Source organism: Dasypus novemcinctus, chromosome 12, assembly GCF_030445035.2.
Source record: "Dasypus novemcinctus isolate mDasNov1 chromosome 12, mDasNov1.1.hap2, whole genome shotgun sequence".
Classification (NCBI taxonomy): domain Eukaryota; kingdom Metazoa; phylum Chordata; class Mammalia; order Cingulata; family Dasypodidae; genus Dasypus; species Dasypus novemcinctus.
In genome coordinates, this window is record NC_080684.1 from 105,835,745 (window position 1) to 105,854,772 (window position 19,028).

At 60.9% G+C, this 19,028-nt stretch overlaps 1 protein-coding gene across 4 annotated transcripts in view; it reads left to right on the forward strand.

The window, feature by feature from the left end:
• Window positions 1-19,028, forward strand: part of ARHGAP8 (Rho GTPase activating protein 8) — a 123,245-nt gene that overhangs the window by 70,629 nt on the left and 33,588 nt on the right. For all 4 annotated transcript variants that reach the window (XM_058308916.2, XM_071219104.1, XM_058308915.2 and 1 more), the window contains exons 5-7: window positions 8,050-8,181; window positions 11,641-11,727; window positions 17,897-17,995. In XM_058308916.2, the coding sequence (XP_058164899.1) occupies window positions 8,050-8,181; window positions 11,641-11,727; window positions 17,897-17,995 (318 nt within the window). The remainder of the gene's footprint in view (window positions 1-8,049; window positions 8,182-11,640; window positions 11,728-17,896; window positions 17,996-19,028) is intronic.

The following is a 19,028-nucleotide window of genomic DNA, read 5'->3' on the forward strand; positions in this document are numbered from 1 at the left end:
CCGTCTTGCTCGGTGCCAGGGACATTCTCAGCCAACGTTTTGTGTGATGAATTAAGGGCACATCAGCGCCTGGCCCCTCGACGCCAGCATCCCCAGAACTGTTCCCGTTCCAGCCAGCACTGCGAGCGTTCAGGGAGGGGCGTCGCGGGCAGTTCCCAAACTTACGCAGCCGGGGAACCCTTGGCTGCCCGTGTGGCACAGGACTGGCCTCGAGCGTCCTTGGAGGGACGAGTTGGCAGCCCGCGCAGCCGCCGTGCTGATGGCCCGGGGTCTCCGGCCCTCTCTGCCCGTGTGCCCCCTCTGTGCACACCCCCTCCCGTGTACATGCCTTCCCAGAACTAAGCCCGTCTGTGTCCAGCACCTGGTGGGCAGGTGCCACGACTGACCCAGGTGCAGCGCACGACCTCTCAGCTGCGGCTTCCATCCTGGGTCCCGGCCCCGGCCAGGGGCTCTCTGCCCTCCGCCCTCCCTCCCTCCCTGGCCCCCTCCTTTGCTCCAGCCCTTGGCATCGGCCCCACCTCCCTCTGCTCAGGCGGGAGCACCCCCTGACCTGTGGGTGGCCTGGCCACCCTACCGCCTATCCTGTGGCCCCTGCAGCTGGCGCCCGCGAGCTCCGGCGACGGCTGCTCTGGTCCCCCCCGGGGCCCGCAGCTCCTCCGTCTTCAGCGGGTGTCATGAAGGCTGCGCTGGGAGAGTCGGCAGAGCACGGCCATGGCGGCCACGGCGGCTCCGCCTTCCGGGGGAGTGGGAGACCCCCCGGCATGGACGGAGGGACTGCTCCGAGGGCAGCCCCTGCCCTGCCATGCGCCGTGGCCATTAGCTCCAGCCACGCGGCCTGTTGTCCAGAGGTCACGGCCCCGAGTCAAGTCCACGCCATGTGCCACGGCCGGGGCCGGGTGGAGGGGCTCCCTTTGAACACGCAGGTTGGGGGCATTCCTTGACCCTCCTTGAGCCTCTTGGGGTGTGGGGACACCCCACGTCCTGACTGGACCTCGGTCCCGTGACAAGCCCCGGCCCGGCCCTGGGGTTTCCTGGAAGCATCGCGGGCCCTTGTGTGGAGACAGGAGTGGCGGCTGGGGGGACGCGTGTCCGAGCTGGGGACGGTTCAGAAGGCGAAGACAGCGGAGAGGCTGGGCAAGCCGCTATGGTCAAATCCCGGGGTCCGGCCGTTGACCATTTCCCCCACCAGCTCAGTGGGGAGCAGCGGGCCTGAGCCCCCAGCTGGAGGGAACAAGGCACGATGCACTGAAGACTCTGGGCTATGGGTGTCCCATCTGGCCCAGCCGAAGAATCCGCTGACGAGCTGAAAGTGCAATGGGAATGGCAAAAACCCGCGGGGCGCAATGGCCGGGAGTCGCCAGCCTGCTCGGTTGTGCCAGGGCCAGGCCTGCCGTGGAAGCCGCGCGGCGAGCTGGGGTCCCGGCTGCAGGTCCCGATGGCGGCAGGCCAGCCTCCCGCGCGGGCTGGCTGCGGGAGCTCACACCGCAGGCTGCGGCTTATGGGACAGGGGAGAGGGAGATGCTGGATCCTAGGGAGCTCTTATTCTGGAGGCGTCCGTGATCCAAACAGCCCCTTGTCAGACTCTTCATTTCCAGGATCAAATAGTTCATGACCTTCACCGCCAAATGGAAGTGGTAAGCACGGCCGCCATGAGCCGTTGTGCAGGCTGTGCACTGCACAAGAGCACCCAGATGAGAGGCCGCCAGTCAGCTAGTGCTCTGCTCACCCAGGGCTGGACTGTCTCTGCCCAGAAGAAGGGGCGCCTTTCTCTAACATACACTAGGGTGCCCCGAATGCAAGGTGCCCTGAAGCCCAGCCTTTCCCACAGCCCTTGTGAAAAAAACTCAGCTCCTGTGTCTCATGCTCTGTCCCTTCCTCAAACTGGAGGGCTTTCTGTGCTCCTGTTTTTGAAACAGTGAAGAAAAATAAGTCCATCTCTTTGCGGCCCGAGCAGTAGTCTCGTTCATGACTTCCTGCGCTGCAGTAGGTGTCTTCAGATTCCTCGGGGGGCGGTGGACTTGGCCCAGTGGTTAGGGTGTCCGTCTACCATATGGGAGGTCCGTGGTTCAAACCCCGGGCCTCCTTGACCCGTGTGGAGCTGGCCCACGCGCAGTGCTGATGCGCGCAAGGAGTGCTGTGCCACACGGGTGCCCCCACATAGGGGAGCCCCACGCACAAGGAATGCACCCATAAGGAGAGCCGCCCAGCGCGAAAGAAAGTGCAGCCTGCCCAGGAATGGCGCCGCCCACACGGAGAGCTGACGCAGCAAGATGACACAACAAAAATAAATACAGATTTCCATGCCGCTGACAACAACAGAAGCAGACAAAGAAGATGCAGCAAATAGACACAGAGAACAGACAACTGGGGTGGGAGGGGAAAGGGAGAGAAATAAATAAATCTTTAAAAAAAACAAAGATTCCAAGGGACTCGGCTCGGGTATGGCAAGGGCGCAGGAAAGCATGCCTCGGCCAGAGGGGAGGCCCCTGCCTTCACGAGGACGTGTCCGGTGTGGACGGCGTGCGCTCCCCTAACTTCTGTCTTGAAAGAGCGTTGTTTGAGACACGCAGACGCGGTCGTGCTGACAGCAGGCGGGGAGGCCGCCGCGGCCCTGGGCCTCTTCCGCCCTGTCATGGAAGGGGGGTCGCCACCCGCCTTCCGTCTGCGAGGACAGCTTGGGAACAAGGAGCTCCCCGGATGACGCGCCGACGGCTTAATCCCGGTGGCATTGGAGCTGGGGCGCTGGAGAGCACCTGGGGTGAAGACACTTCGTGGCTGAGCAGGAGCCGTGTGGGGTCAGATCTGCGGCCGCTTTAGGCACCAAACAGGCGCTGGGTGGAGCGGGCTTGGGGCGGGCGCGCGGCTTTGGCGACAGCGCAGCGCGGTTAAGAGGAGGCTCCGGAGCGAGGCTTTAAAATGGTTACTCCCACGGGGTGTGGATTTTTTTGAAAAGCACCTCTGGCAACGGCCGACTGGTGCCTGTGCCCGCCCCCGACCTGGCTCTGCCCCCTCTCAGCTCCCCCTCTGAGCCTCAGTTGACGCACCTGTAAAGTGGGGCTAATCGGCTCTGCCTGGTCCTCACAGCACCTGCCTGACGGGTCGTGAGGATGAGGGGCAGGGCTGCTCGTGGGGCAGGCTGTGCCTTGGCAGAAGGCGCTTGTGTCGTTCAAGAAGTGAGATGAGCAGCGGGGCAGCTGGCGGGCTCCGTGCAAGGCAGAGCTCCCTCCAGGGCGGCTCAGCGACGGGGGCCGTCTGCACCCCCAGACAGGCACAGGCTGCTGGGTCCTTCTGCCCCCGTTCTGGGGTGCCGTGCTCATGTGCACCCACCCCACAGTTGAGGATCCTGGAGCCCAAGCAGGCTTTGCCCGCCCGGCCTGAAAGCTTGTGCCCCTTCCACGGGCCTGGATTGCCGTGAGCACGCCCGGGTGGACCACTCAGAAAACGCGCTTCTGCGCAACGACGTGCGGGGTCGTGGCTCCCAGCCAGTTCAATGTCAGGGGCCACCTGCCAAACGCCGAGGGAGGCGCAGAGGGGTCCCCAGGGCCCTCCTTCCTCCACGAGTGGCTGGACGAGGCCCTCCCGGTTCACGGCATGAAGCGTCATTCTCCAGGCATGGCAGGGAAGGAGCAAGGCTTACGTCAGCGTGATAAAGGGGAACTTTGTAGAGCCCTCGCTGTGGGGGAACGTCAAACGAACAAGCAGAGCTCCAAGCCGGGCTTAAATTGTATTGAAGTACAACTTAAATACAATAAATTGTACTTAAATACAATTTGTATTATATTTATTTAAATACAATACATGTATTCTATTTGTTCTTTACAATAAAAGGAAGAAAAATGTTAGCAAGTGCTTTAGTTTCCTGGGCTGCTGAAAGCAGACACCGTGAAATGGATTGGCTTTGAACACGGGGAATTTATTAGTGGACAGTTTTGAGGCTGAAAAAAGTGTCCAAGTCAAGGCACCATCAGGCGACGCTCCCGCCCCGAAGCCCGGCCGCCGGCCCTCCCGGCCTCCTCCGCGCGTGGCGAGGCAGCACGGCTGCGGCTGCTCGCCCCTCCCTTCTCTCCCGGGCTTGGTGCTTCCGTGGCTTGCTTTCCCCTTCTCTGAATTTCGTTCTCTTATAAAGGACTCCAGTAAGAGGACTAAGACCCTTCCGGGGCACCTAATCAAGTCATCTCCTCAAAACGTCCTCCGTACAATGGGTCCATACCCACAAGAATGGAGCAAATGTAAGAACACGATTTTCTGGGGCGCACAGAGCCCTAAACCACCACACTCCACCCTCTGGACCCCAAAAGGACGGGCCCTTTCCACACCCACCTTCAGCCCCGGCCTCGCTTCCATGCTCTGCCCTGAAGGTTTTTGTTTTTTTTTTTCCTTCCATCTGTCTCTTTTCTGTCCCTTTGAGTCCAGGCTGGCAGTAGTTCTGTTCTTACAGATCTCATTAAAAACTAGTCGGGGGAAGCGGATGTGGCGCAAGCGATCGGGCTTCGTCTGCAATGTGGGAGGACCTGGGTTTGATCCCCGCAGTCTCCTGGTAAAGGCATGCGCGCACGGCGAGCCAGGCCCACGTGGCGAGCAATGCAGCAAGACGATGACGCAACAAAAGAGAGACGCAGGGGAGAGTCAAGGCAAGACACAAGAGAAGCCGGGAGCTGAGGTGGCACAAGCAACTGGGACACTCTCTCTCTCATTGGAGGTCCCGAGGATCAAATCCAGGTGAAGCCTAGAGGAGAAAACAAGATGAGAAGATGAAAAGAAACAGACACAGACGCTCAATGGCAAGTGCACACAGACAGCAAACAGCGGGGGGTGGGGCAGGAAAAAAAATAAAAGCTTTAAAAAAAAGCAGAAAACCGCATCGGTTTCACATGTAGTACTCAGGGGTCCAAACCAGCACACAGAAGAACTTTCCGCAAATCCTTTCCGGATAGCTGTGTTTCCAGTCCTGACTTGCACTGAAACGGCTAAGTGGTTCCACATTCAGCTAAGCCCTCACGTGGAGCAGTGTTCTCTGGGGATTCACTTTCTGGACGTTCAGAATTTTCTAAACCGTCCCTTTCTGGTCTTCGTGCCCAGGAGTTCAGTTCTCAGCTTATCCCTTTCCACTCGCATTTTCCTATAAGCTGCAAGGCGAAACCAGGCTGCGCTTTCCACATTTAGTTTGGAGATCTCCTCAGCTGAACATCCAAGCGTGTCACTTTCAAATTCAGCCTTCCATATGACATCAGGGCTAGATTTTTTTTTTTAAGATTTATTTTTTTAAATTTCTCTCATCCTCCCACCCCCCCCAGTTGCCTGCTTTCTGTGTCTATTCACTGTGTGTTCTTCTGTGTCCACTTGTATTCTTGTCAGCAGCACCCGGGATCTGTGTTTCTTTTTGTTGCTTCATCTTGCTGCCTCGGCTCTCCATGTGTGCAGCGCCATTCCTGGGCAGGCTGCATTTTCTTTCGCACTGGGAGGCTCTCCTTACGGGCGCACTCCTTGCACGTGGGGCTCCCCTACATAGGGGACACCCCTGTGTGGCAGGGCACTCCTTGCGTGCATCAGCAATGTGCATGGTTCAGCTCACCACACAGGTCAGGAGGCCCTGGGTTTGAACCTTGGACCTCCCATGTGGTAGGCGGATGCCCTATCCATTGAGCCAAATCTGCTTCAATTTTTGCATAGTTCTCTGTCACTTTATTTTTTAAAAAAAGATTTATTTATTTATTTATTTCTCTCCCCTTCCTCTCCCCTCACCCCGGTTGTCTGTTCTCTGTGTCTATTTGCTGCATCTTCTTTGTCTGCTTCTGTTGTTGTCAGTGGCATGGAAATCTGTGTTTCTTTTCGTTGCGTCATCTTGTTGTATCAGCTCTCTGTGTGTGCGGCGCCATTCCTGGGCAGGCTGCACTTTCTTTCACGCTGGGCGGCTCTCCTTGCAAGGCGCACTCCTTGCGCGTGGGGCTCCCCTACACGGGGGACACCCGTGCGTGGCAGGGCACTCCTTGCGCGCATCAGCACTGCGCATGGCCAGCTCCACACAGGTCAAGGAGACCCGGGGTTTGAACCACGGACCTCCCATGTGGTAGACGGACGCCCTAACCACTGGGCCAAGTCCGCCGCCCCAGTTCTCTGCCACTTTAAAACAAGGGCCACTTTTCTTCCGGTTTGCAATGACACATTCCTCGTCTCTGTCTAAGGCCTCATTGGAAGTACCTTTAGCCTCCTTGTTTCTACCAAAGTCTTTTCAAGGCAATCTAGGACTTTTCTCTCGTGCGCCTCACAATTATTCCAGCCTCTCTCCCTTGCCTGTTTCCATGTTTTCGGTATTTGCAATAGCAGCACCCCACTCTTCTGGTACCAAATCTGTTTTAGTCTGCTAGGCTGCTGAAACAGATTCCGTGAGATGGTTTGGCTTTAAACAATAGGAATTTATTACAAGCTTACAGTTTGGTGGCTGAGAAAAATGTCCAGATCAAGTTATCATCAAGATGATGCTTTCTTCCGGAGCCTGGCTGCTGGTGACCCAGACTCCTCCGTCACATGGCAGGCGCACGGCTGTGACTGCTGGCCCTCCCTTCTCTCCTGGGCTTCATTACTTCAGCTTGTTACTTCCGTGGCTTTCTCCTTGTCTGAATTTTATTCTCTTGTAAAGGAGCCCAGTGAGAGGACTAAGACCCACCCTGGACCACACCTTAACTGGAGTAACCGCTTCAAAAGGTCCTGCATACACTGGGTTTGCTCCCACAGGAATGGGATTAATTTAAGAACACGATTTTCTGGGGTTCATAAAGTTCCAAACCACCACAGGAAGCAAATCTGGAAAGAGTCAGTTGCTTCTATAAATGCTGTAAAACAGAAGAGGGTCTAAGTGGAAAGGGCAAACAGCACTGAGGACAAAAAGCAAAGCCTGTGGCATCAGAGGCCTGAGTTCAAATCCTAGGCATCCCCTATATGAGTTTCCTGGGCTGCTGGAACAAATGACCACAACCTGGTGACTTGAAACAACAGAAGTTCTATTCATGAACTATTGTGATTAGTAATCGAAGAAAATGTGGCCTTGGTGTGGAGAAAGTGGCCATGGTGGCTGCTGGGTGTGGGGAATGGGAGGAAGAGATGAGATGTGGAGGCGTTTTCGGGACTTGGAGTTGTCCTGGGTGATGCTGCAGGGATAGTTACCGGACATTGTATGTGTATGTCCTCCTATGGCCCAATGGGTGGAACGTGGGAGAGTGTGGGCTATGACGTGGACCACTGACCATGAGGTGCAGCGGTGCTGAGATGTATTCACCAAATGCAATGAATGTCTCATGATGATGGATGAGATTGTTGCTATGAGGGGAGGAGTGGGGTGAGGGGTGTGTGGGTGTGTGGGGACCTCATATTTTTTTAATGTAATATTAAAAAAACAAAGAAAAAAAAGAAAAAGAAAAGAAAAAACAAACGTTGACACAAGGAAAAAAAAATGCCCAACAAAAGGGGATCATTTAAAGAAATTGTGGTATATCCAAAAGAAAAAAAAAGAAAAAACGGAAGTGCGCTAAATCCAGGCCTCGGCAGGGCTAGGGGAGAATCTGCTCCTTGCCATTTCTGGCTTCTGGTGGCTGCCGGCTATCCTTGGTGTCCCCTGGCCTGTAGGCGTGTCCCTGCGCTCTGCCTCCCTCTCCTCTGCCTTCTATATCCAGCTTATCAGGAGACGTGTTGGCATTTGGGCCCCAGCAGGACAACGCAGTTGAAGCTCCATCTCTCAAGAGCGTCAACTTAATCATAACGGCAAAGACCCGCTTTCTAAACGAGGGCACCTTCTCAGGTTCCAGGGAATTTGATGTGGGTGTTTTTCGGGGGAACTTTCTTGGCCTCCACATCCTGTTATTAGCTGTGTGACCTTGGGTAAGTAATCACCAGCTCTGAGCTCCAGAGGTCACGTCACAGATGGCGCCCCCCGGCGTGCAGCCCTGGTGTAACGGGGCACCCGCCAGGGGACCAGGCGCTGCCCTGACATGGCAAGCGTACCGGGTGTGAGAACAAGACGGTGATTTCGTATCCATCCTCACGCTTCGCCCGCAGGTATTTGAAGTACACGCTGGACCAGTACGTGGAGCACGATTACACCATCGTCTACTTCCACCACGGGCTGAGCAGCCGGAACAAGCCGTCGCTGGGCTGGCTCCAGAACGCCTACCAGGAGTTCGACCGCAAGTGGGTGCCGGCCAGCCTTCCCGGGACACGCGGGCGGGCGGGTGGGCCACCTCCCCGCAGGGCCGGGGGCAGGGGTAGCACAGGGCCAGCCAAGCACAGCCTAGAGGAGAAGTAACTGGACCGGGCTGGGAGCCCACTAAACTGCTTCACGGACACCAAAAGGCGAATTTCATTCCGCTTTCGTGTGCCACAAAACATCATTCTTGCCATTTTTTTTTCTCAAACAGTAAAAATTATACAGCTTAACTCGCGGGCCGTTGCGAAAGCGGGCGGCGGGCCGGATTTGGCCCGTGGGCCCTGGTCTGCCCAGCCCCGGTCTAGCGAATTGTTGCAAAGAAATCCGGCCTCACCATCATTCCTTCACCAAATGACCCTCCCGTTGCACAGCGCTTTACAGTTTTCAAGGGCCTCTCTTATGGTTCGCGTCTGTGAGGGGAGCAGCTCGGGGTTGGCGGGGAGGCCCCCGAGGGCGGGTCGGCCAGCACATGGCGGGCGGGGGCCGTCCCCAGGCCCCGCCTGGAGCCAGCAGTTTTGCCCGAGCGACATCTTACAGTGTTTGCTGGTGACCGTGCTGTCGGTGGTGGACGTTGATTCCTGAAGTCCTGTGGGTCTTCAGGTCCTTCCAGACCCAGCAGGAGGCCTCCCTGCCCCGTGAGGGGGGGCAGGTGTCGGCTTTGCCCCAGAGGCCCCCCCTCCAGACCGCCCCTGGGGCCCGCTCTCCTTGTGCAGCACCATCTCAGCTTCCTGCCTGTGGCTTAAGGAAAGCTTTGCTGCTGCCCTTTGCAGTTGTTTATTTGTTTATTTTAAGGTTTACTTTTTAAAATTTATTTCTCTTCCCTTCCCCCCGCCCCGTTGTCTGCTCTCTGTGTCCATTCACTGTGTGTTCTTCTGTGTCCGCTTGTATTCTTGTCAGTGGCACCAGAAATCTGTCCCTTTGTTGTTGTGTCATCTTGCTGCACCAGCTCTCCGTGTGTGCGGCCGGCGCCACTCCTGGGCAGGCTGCACTTTCTTTCGCGCTGGGCGGCTCTCCTTACGGGGCGCACTCCCTGCACATAGGGCTCCCACACGCATGGCATGGCACTCCTTGCGCGCATCATTACTGTGCATGGGCCAGCTCCACACGGGTCAAGGAGGCCCGGGGTTTGAACCCTGGACCTCCCATGTGGTAGGCGGACATTCCATCAGTTGAGCCACATCCACCTCCCTGCAGTCACTTATTGGGCACTGGTTATGTGCCAGGCCCTGTGGGGGAGTCAGAGATGAGCAAGCCCCTGCTCTCATCCTCCTCCAGGAAGCCTCCCTGGATTGTCCCAGGAGAAGCAGCAGTCCCCGCTAGGGGCCCCACTGTCCCTGAGCAGACGCCCACCCCAGTCCCTACAGAGTGACATGTTTGCAGACCCGTCAGCCGCCTGTACCATGCCATGGCCCCATGCTCCGCTCTGTCCCTCGCACCCAGGAGAGGGTCTGCACAAGGCGTCATCTCAATACCTGTGTGGTGGGAGGAAGGAGGGGCACGTGGCCCGCAGCAGGTTCCAGGCTTCCACCCGGGGTAATCAGAAGGGCTGCCTGGAGGAGGCCGCCTTCGAGCTGCCCCTGGAGCCATGGGCAGGGCGTTGATTGTTGATGATCAGAGAAGGTTGGTTCAGGCACAAGGAGGCGCGAGGAGGGCTGGACCGGACGGTTCTCGTGGGCACTTGGGGCCTGGCCAGGGGAGGGGTGGGTTAGATGCTTTGGGGCCAGGCTAAAGGTGCCGGACTTAGCGCAGGAAGCAGTGGCGCCTTGTCAGGTGCTAGAGAAGAGAAGGACCTCAGAGCAGCACTGGAGGAAGCTCGGGCTGACGGCGAAGATGCACGCGTCACCCTCGAGGCAGATCAATGTTTTGTCCTCTGCACCCCCTGCATGGGACGAACAGAAATGCACCCCACATTCCTTAGGTGACACGAGCCTGTGCCTCCAGGGACGTTTTACTGCCAGAAATTACCCCAAAGAAGTGACCTCGGGAAGGTAGCCAGGAGCGGCACCCCCTCCTTTCTGGGGGTGTGGGCTGCTGGCGCCTCGCTTTAAAAATGGAGGTGTTCCTTTTGGGGGAAGCAAGAGCGTTTGTGGACACTGGGTAAGGCGTGCCCGTGGAAGGTGCAGGAAACTTAGCTGGTGTGCGGGCGTCACGGTGACACCACCAGCGTCCAGCCCTGTCCAGCGGGGGCGGCCGTCACAGGCCCGTCGTGCAGGCTGTTGACGGCGGAGTCGTCCAGGAGGGGACGCCTGAAGCAGCGACCTTCCCAACGAGGCCGGCGCGGGGACGGCCGTGCTCGTCCTGCTGCCCAGGGGGAGGGGCCAGGCCTGTGCTGTGGGAACCTTTCCCCCCCCTCCACGAAGGAGGGTCGGGACCCATGGGGGTGGGGGTGGGTGAGCTGTGGACGCCAAAAGGAAGGCCAGTCCAGGTGCCGAAACCACCCAACTGCAAAAGGTCTACCCGGGAGTGATGAGCCCTCCATCACCGGAGGTGTGCAACTGACGCTCCAATCCTATTAGAGGAGGTTGCAGCCTGCCGCTACTGCACCCCCCTGGTTTCCAGCCTTCTTCTCTTATCTATCTAAGTGTGAGTTTATATCATTTAATATGGAATGATAGCTTTTCCACTGCCATCTCCCCCAAGCTCCTAAAAACTGGACAATCACCTCTTGCAAGTAGGTAAGAGCCGGGTCCAGCACGACTGGCTGAGCCCACCCGGAGGCCCAGCTCCCCCTGGGGCTCTGGCACCCCCAGGCCAGGTGGTCCTCCCTCTCCCTGGGGCTCTGGCGCCCCCAGGCCAGGTGGTCCTCTCTCCCCCTGGGGCTCTGGCACCCCCAGGGCCCGTCCTCAGCCTCCGGCACCCCAGTGGACAGCTGCCTTCCTGGGCCTAATCAGATGAGTTATTTGGGAAGCGGGAAGGGAGGCGCTGCCTCGCTCTCAAACGGCGGTGGATCCCGTGCGCGGGTGGGCTGGGGCTCCTTAACCCGCCTCGTGCTAAGTGGCAACGAGGTAACAAGGTTCGTGCTGGGTTTCGGTGTTTTGCTTTGTTTTTCTAGTCCAAATAACACAGTGGCTTCCTTCTAGCAACAGGATCGATTCTTAGCCAAGGGCTGTTGGGTGGCAGGGTCCGTGCAGCTTTAAGCTTGACAGTGTCGTCACACTGCCCTTGAGGTCGCGTGCGTTGCCCACCTCTGCCTGCCTTCCCTGGCGCCCCCCGCCCCGTGAGGGAGCCCCCGCGGGTGGGGGCGGGAAGGGCTGTGTGAATGCCGACGGTGGCAGCAGGAGAACAGCCCAGATTTTCCCAGTTTGAGCTCCTTCTATTTCTTCTGCTTTTGTTGGGTTTCCCTAAATTGTCTGTGTTGAGGATGGAAAGTTCTGGAAGACCTCTTCGGGTGGAGGTGAGTGCTCTGTGCTCAGCGGCCGCCGGTGTCTCTCACCCCCTCCCAGGTACAGGAAGAACCTGAAAGCGCTGTACATCGTGCACCCCACCAGCTTTGTCAAAGTCCTGTGGAACATTTTCAAGCCCCTCATCAGGTACGCGGTGCCCTGGCGAGGGTCTCCCGGGCTCGCAGAGCCCACCGCCCTGGTCTCGGGAGATGGCTGTTCCCTGTCACCATGGAGGGCCCCCCCTGTGTCTGGGTACCCGTGTGTCTGCCCCCACCCACCCCCCAGGGTCTGCCGAGGGCCGGGCGCCGTGGAGATCCCCCCTCTGGGGCAGCGTGTGTCTGGCCCTGGGGCCTGCGGCCGGTCGGAGGCTGGCCGTACACCCTGCACTGACGGTCACAGCTCGCAGCGCCATTCACGCCCCCTGCGAGGTTTGCGCCTGCTGCTTTAAACGTCCCTCGGCCCTAGCAGCCCCGCTCTGCAGCTGGCGGCCCCCCGGGCCCCCTGGGGTCTGCTGATTCACTAGCAGGACTCGAAAAAGTTTACAAAGCTGTTGGACGCTCAGTGATGGCTTTTTAGAGTGAAAGGACACGGGCTGAAGTCAGCAGGGGTCAAAGGTCGCAGGAGGCCGGCGGGTGCGTCCGTTGTCCTGGCCCCATGGTGGACGGGCAGCGCTCAGTTCTCCCAGCAGCGATGGGTGACAGCATGGGTGACAGCATGCACGCGGCAGGGTCAGCCGAGGCGGCTCACTGGCCCCTGGCGTCCGGGGTTTGACTGGGCGTGGGCCCCGTGGGTGCAGCATGTCACCCGGCCGACCCTCCCGCTCGGCCTGCAGCCCCTCCCGTGGTCAAGCCCGTCCCGGATCACGCTGGTGTCACGAGCCAGCCAGGTGGCCCCATGCCCTGGGGAAAGACACGCCCACCCGGGGGACAGCCACGGCCCTGAGGTCACCCAGCACGGCCCCACCCTGCCGAGCCAGCCCTTTACTGTGCACCCACCCAAAGAACAGGCCGCAAGAGCCACGCCGGACACGTGGCCACTTCCATCTGCGTCCTCCAGGTCCTGCTCCTTTCCCCACGGGGCGGCCCCCACCTTGCTAACGGGAGGCTGGCAAGGCCACGGTGCTCTGGCCACGTCACGTGGCATTTCTCGCTCCCTTGTGGCCATGTGCAGAAGGCACAGGCTGCACATGTGGTGCCACGTGGCATGAGCGGGTGGGGTGGGGCAGTGAGAGACCCACGGGCGCCTTCGCTGCCTGGTGGCCAGGGCCAGCACTGCGTGGCTCAGTGGGAGCCAGTGGGCCGGGCCTGGGGCCTCCTGGTTCAGAGAGCCCAGACCTGCACGAGGGAGGGGGCAGCACACAGGTGAGGTGACTGCATCGGGGCGGGGGCCCTGGGGGGTCTCGGGCAACCCCTCAGGGAGGCAGACCTGGGGGGACGCTGCTCCCGGCCACCCCGAGCCCCACTTCCAGGCCTCGGCCTTCCCCTCTCCGTGCCCCTTGCCTGCCTTCGCCTGCTGAAACCCGAGGTGCTGCCCGCGTGAGCCGTCCACCTGCCCCGCGCCGCCCTCCCCCGGGAGGCAGGGGTGCTGTTCCCAGTTTACAGGGCAGGAAGCCGGACACAGGCAAGGGCCTGCAGGGTCACACGGCCATGCTGCCCGGGTCCCCTCCACTGTGCCCCCTGCCCCCCCCAGCTGGCTCCCCCTCCCGGAAGTGTCCCCAGACCCCCAAGGAGCGTGAACTGCCCCGCCCGTCCCCTGCCCCCACCCCAGGTCTGTCCCCATGCCTGGCCCTCCTGGGACGTCAGTCGACACGGTCTTCAGGACCCTTCTTCTCTGATGCAGCGGCAGAATCATGGCCCCCAAAGACGCCCCCAAGTCCTGGAGCCTGCGAGCGTGTCACCTCCTGGGTGAAGGGTGGAGGTGTGAGCCGAGACCGGCGCAGGACTGCCCGGAGGCCCACTCTTCTCACACGGCTGGACACCAGAGGCCCTTTCCCAGCTGGGCTCGGAGGGACACGCAGCGACAAGCCACGTCAGAGGTGCCGCTGCTCCCTTGAAGGTGGGGAAAGGGGCCAGAGCCGAGGAATGTGGGCCACGAGCAGAGGAACAGGGGCCACGTGCAGAGGAAAAGGCCACAGGCTGAGGAAAAGGCCACAGGCTGAGGAAAAGGGGCCATGAACCGAGGAAAAGGCCACGAGCAGAGGAAAAGGCCACGAGCAGAGGAAAAGGGACCATGAGCAGAGGAATGTAAGCCATGGACCAAGGAACATGGGGCCATGAGCCAAGGAACGGGCCACGAGAAGAGGAACAGGCCACGAGTCAAGGAATGTGGGCCACGATCTGAGGAAAAGGGGCCATGAGCCAAGGAAAAAGCTACGGGCGAGGGACACGGGTGCCTAGCAGCTGGAAACAGGGAGGAAGCAGATTCTGCCCCGGAGCCCCAGGAGGAGCCAGCGCTGCCCCCACCTTGGCCCATCCCCGGGGTCCTGGGTTGGACCACCGGCCTCCAGGCCAGAAAAGCAGTTTCTCGCATTCAAGCCAACACGTTGGTGCCAGTTCGTGTGGCAGCAGGAAACCCATGCAAGCGGCCTGCCTGTCACTGCACCTGCCGCCCGGCGCTGCCCGCCAGCCCCTTCTCTTCACACACACGGTCCACGCTCACGTACCCTCCCACCCCTGACACACTCACTGACACACACTTGCACACGCACACACTCTTGTGCCAGTGACTCCAGTTGCTGTCCACGGCCCAAACCTGCTCCTGCGCCTCGTCTGCCCTTTCCAGCCCCCGCTACCCCGCGTCTCTGCCCCCCTCCCACGGCCCCTCTTCTGCAGAATCTGGCCCCCTCACGTGTGCACACGTACGGCTTTGCACCTAAGGTTTGCCAGGCTCTGAGCAAGGCCGTGGGACCCAGAGCCAGGCGAGAGGCAGGCCCTGTCGTCCAGGAGCGCTTGTTCCAGGCAGGGGCAGAACCTTCCAGGTGTGGCCTCATCCTCGTGGTTCGCAGCTCAGGCAGTGCGCACGTGGTGCTGCAAGGGGGAGGGGCCTGGCCGGCTTGCTTCGAGGCTGTAATCACGGGTGGCTTCCTGGAGGAAGGGGCCTTGAGCCGAGTATTTGCTGTGGATCGAATCCTGTCCTGCACAAAGACAAGTTCAAGTCGTACCCTTGTCCTGGGGTGTGACGCCACCTGCGGTAGGATCTCTGAAGATGTTAAGGTGAGGCCAGACCGCGTCAAGGTGGGCCTCTGGACGCCTGCGGTGTGTATTAGCCGAGGAGATTTGGAGAGGGAGGGGCCCGAGGCGGAGGCAGACCTGGCGGCGCGGGGCGCCCTACGGACCTCCAGGGGGCGTGGCCGTGCCAGCACCTCGACGTTGGGCCCCCAGCCCCCCAAACTGCGTGACGACCCATCCCCGCGGGCTAAGGGCCCGGCCGTGGTATCCCCGCAGCAGCCCTGGCCCCCGAGGCGGCGCGGCAGGACGGGCCGGCTACTGCCCGGCGGAGCGCTTGGCCCCGGACGCTGCCGACCCGGTGAGACCCCGCCCCTCCCCGCAGAGGCAGGGGCGGCCGCAGCCTCTGCGCCCACGTCCTCGCCGGCAGAGGTGCCCTCTGGCCCCGGCCCCGCCGCTCGCCCTGCTGCCCGGGCCAGCCCCATGCCCTGTCCTGCAGGAGGGGCTCCTCCAGAACCCGCCCCCACCCCTCACGGCAGAGGCTGAGCCGGGCGCCGCGCGTGGCGTGCAGGACCGAGCCCTCCGGGTGCTCTGGGCTGAGCTCTTCTTCATCAGTGCGTCCTGCAGACTGAGACGTCTGATCAGCTTAAGTCGGGTCCTTCTGGCACTGAAACCTTTTTAGGAGTTGATGCATAGTCAAGATGCGTCCACCAAACGCAGGGGACGTGCCGTGGGGATGGCGGGGGTTGTCGATGTGGGAGGAGCAGAGGGGGTGGGTATACGGGAACCTCTCATATTTTAATGTAACATTTTTTGTGATCTATGTGTCTTTGAAAAAATACAATAAAAAATGCTCAAAAAAAAAAAAAAAGAGCTCGCCGCCGTCCTCACCAGGCAGGTCTCAGGCTCCCCTTCGCCACCGCTTGTCAAAACTGTCCCTCTGCAGAAATTGGGCTGCGGGGCCCTGCGAGTGGGGTGGAGGCGGGTCTCAGATCTGCAGCCCCCATCCGCTGAAAATTCCAGAACAACTGCCCTGAGTCAGCAGCCATCTGTGAATCCATGACGAGGTTTTATGGCCCGAGAGCTCCTGTTCGGCTGGAATTCCCTGCCAGTTCCCCCCTGGATGCCCATTGGGAGCTTCCGTCTGCCTGTCTCGTTGTGGTTTAAAGGGCCCCCCGCGCTGGGCTGTGCTGGTTCAGACCGAAGCCGGCCCTGGTGGGCCTAACGTCCCAAACTAGCCGCACACGTTTGTCTGTTTATCGGTGCTGTCACTCACCTGGGAAAATCTTAGCGCTTGAGAAAGCTCTAAAGGTCTTTGTGGGAAAAGCATTTCCCCTGTCGTGCTTGTTTGCAGCGCAGCAGCCCACACGACGCCTGGAGCCAGGAGGCCTGGGCTTGAATCTACTTGCCCCTTACTATTTGTTAACCTGGGCAAGAGATACAACAGCTGCCTGCCTCGGTTTCCCCACAGAGCTCCTTTTAAGTCCCGCTGTTGTTAAGACAATGCACTGACTTGACACATGTGAAGTGTTTTAAAACAGCATCTGGCATCAATAGATCGTCCGTGTGGACTGACAGTGTTTTTGAATTTTATTGTCACTTTGTGATTAATTCCAATTTCTAGTACACCTTTCATGTGCCAGTCACCCCTGAACAAATCCTAAGACGGCATTCATATGTCCCCAGATTTCCAAACGTGGGGAAGTTGGTGCTCAGAGAAGCTGAGTGGTGTGCCCGAGATCACACAGCAATAAGGGCTCCCGCCTCCAGCCCGGGGGGCTCCCCGCCGCCTCCTGCCTCCGGTGTGGACATGGCAGGGGCCTGGAGGGGCCCAGTGAGGGCAGGAGAGGAGCCACAGTGGGGAAGTGGCCCCGTGCTGTGGCTTTCAGATGTCTGCGCACAGGAGGGAGGTCCCCAACGGCCAGCCCAGACGTCCTAACCCGGACGCCCGGGTGGACCTGGGGCCCGGTGGTGGCTGCAGCCCTAGCAAGAACCCAGCGGTCCTGCCACGTACCCGTGCGTGAGCCGCTGGACGCGCCGGCCCTTCCTGGCTGTGCTTGTCTGCCCCCCAGGGCCCAGCTGCTGTCCAAGGGGGCTGGGAAAGCCGCAGAGAGAAGAGTTTGGGGGGTCTCCCACATGGGCTGGGGTTTGGCCCAGGAGGCCTCCCCGTGGCTTTGAAGCTGACCTCTGAGCCTGCAGCCACCCCTGCAGGATGGCGGTCCCCATGCCACGGGGCTGCCTGCCTCCCTTCGCCGTGTCCCTTGGCCTCAGTGGCCCTTCTGCAGCTGGAGCCTTCCCTGGGCCCCCTGCGCCCTCCACGGCCAGGACCTTGAGTCCAAAGTCCCTGGTCCCACGTGCTTGTGCCAGGTCCGGCTCTCCTGCCACCAGGGGGCGCCGGTGCACGCGGCTCAGCCTCCTGGGCTGGCCGGGCCTGGGGCAGCGCAGGAGGGGGCTGCACCCCGGCCCTGGGGGCTGGGCGGCCCTCGGGTAGTGCCCCTTGTGCAGCTGAGGAGCCTGAGCCTGGCTGGTAGCGCCCCAGGGTGCAGAGCCTGCTCCGGGCCCAAGTCTCACCTTGTCTTCCCACCCCCTTTGGGGAGACCCCGCTTTCAGAGGGGGGCTGAGGCCAGGATGGAGGAGGGGACCGCCCGGGGGCCCGCAGGGGAGGGGACAGAGGGGCCGGGTGCAGCAAGTGTGGCCTCACTGCCCAGCCGGCCCGCTGGCGTCCCCGGACAGACGCTGTCCCTGAGTGAGACCCCGAGCGTCTCGCGTGGTCCCCGCGGGCACGGGGCTTCAGACGCCCTCGCGGGACCCCTGGCAGCGAGGGGCCAGCCGGCTGGGGGCCGCTGCCTGCACCCCCGGGAGAGGTGCTGCCCTGGGTCTGCTTTCTGTGCAAACTCACGGCAGGGCCAGATTGAAGGCGAGTGGTTGTTTCTGTGCAGGTGACACCTGCAGAGTGTTTGGCACCAAGGTGTGACGAGTGCGAAACGTCCCAGATGTGCGCGGCTTCGTCCTGCCCGGGTTTCAGTCGTGTCGGCAGTTCCGCCCCTCAGTATGGAGGCTGCCCGCCTCGCCCCGAGCCCCCCGGCCCTCGCCTCCTCCCGGCTCCTCTGCCCACCTGTGATCGTCTCTATTCTCTTCTTTCTGCTTTTTAGTCACAAGTTTGGGAAAAAGGTCACCTATTTGAACTCTCTGAGTGAGCTCCGCGAGCACCTCAAATCCGACCAGCTGCTCGTCCCCCCGGAAGTGGTAAGGTGGGTGCCGAGAGAAGTCCTGTCCCCAGAAGCGTGGCACGTACCCCAGTCTGCCCAGTCCCTGGGTCCAATCCCGTTCATGCCGGAAGCTGAATTCCCACTCGTGCTCCTGGCCAGACGGGGCCGAGCCTGCGGCGCCCGCCGAGACGCGATGCTCGCTGCCGGTGCAGGGCAGGGGCCTGGGCGGGCTGTTTCCTCACCCGCCGTGGCCAAACTGACGCGAACAATGAGCCGCAAGCACGACCGCCGTCGCCAGCGCCCGTGCCCGCCGCGTTTGCCTTAGAGGAGCTTCTCGGGTGTGGGGGCCAGGCTGGACTGGACGGAGTGAGACGCCAGGCCCGGCCGGGCGCCCTGGAAAGCACCCGCCCGCGGCCTCGCTCCCTGCCGGCCCCCTGGGCGTCTGCTGTTCTACTCGACCCCACTGCAGTGCCCCCCACACCCCGCCCCGGGGCGAAAACGGAGGCTCGGCGAGCAGGAGCAGCCCACACGCTGCCCCCGCACGGCTGCCCCCACACGGCTGCCCCCGCACGGCTGCCCGCACACGGCTGCCCCCGCCCGGGCTCTCGGCCTTTGCCCCTCCCTCTCTGGGAGAGCAAGGCCCTCCCCAAAGTGTGTGAAGGGCGCTCGGCAGCCTCACGGGGGGGGGGGCGTGGAAATGAGGGTGTCCGCCAGCCCTGCGTTTATGGGGCTCCCTCTGGGCGTCAGGTCACTGGGAGGGGCGGTGAGGCATGGGGCGTGTGCTTCCTGCCCTCTGGTCACTCTCGAGCCAGTGGGGGCCACGAGGCAGCCATGACAGGGGCGGGAGGAGACACTGAACCCTGCTGGAGGGGAAGGATGGCAGTCAGGGAAGGCTTCCTGGAGGAGGTGACTCGACATGTGTTTCAAGGGCCCACTTGGCTGGATCAGGAAGCCCTTGTGCCAACCCGCAGGTGACGTGTGCTTGGGGGCAGCCAGGACAGCAGAGGGGCAACGTGGAGCTAGAGAGAGTCGCCCAGGAGATGCCTGTGTCACCCCAGGAGGGCTGTGGGCTTAG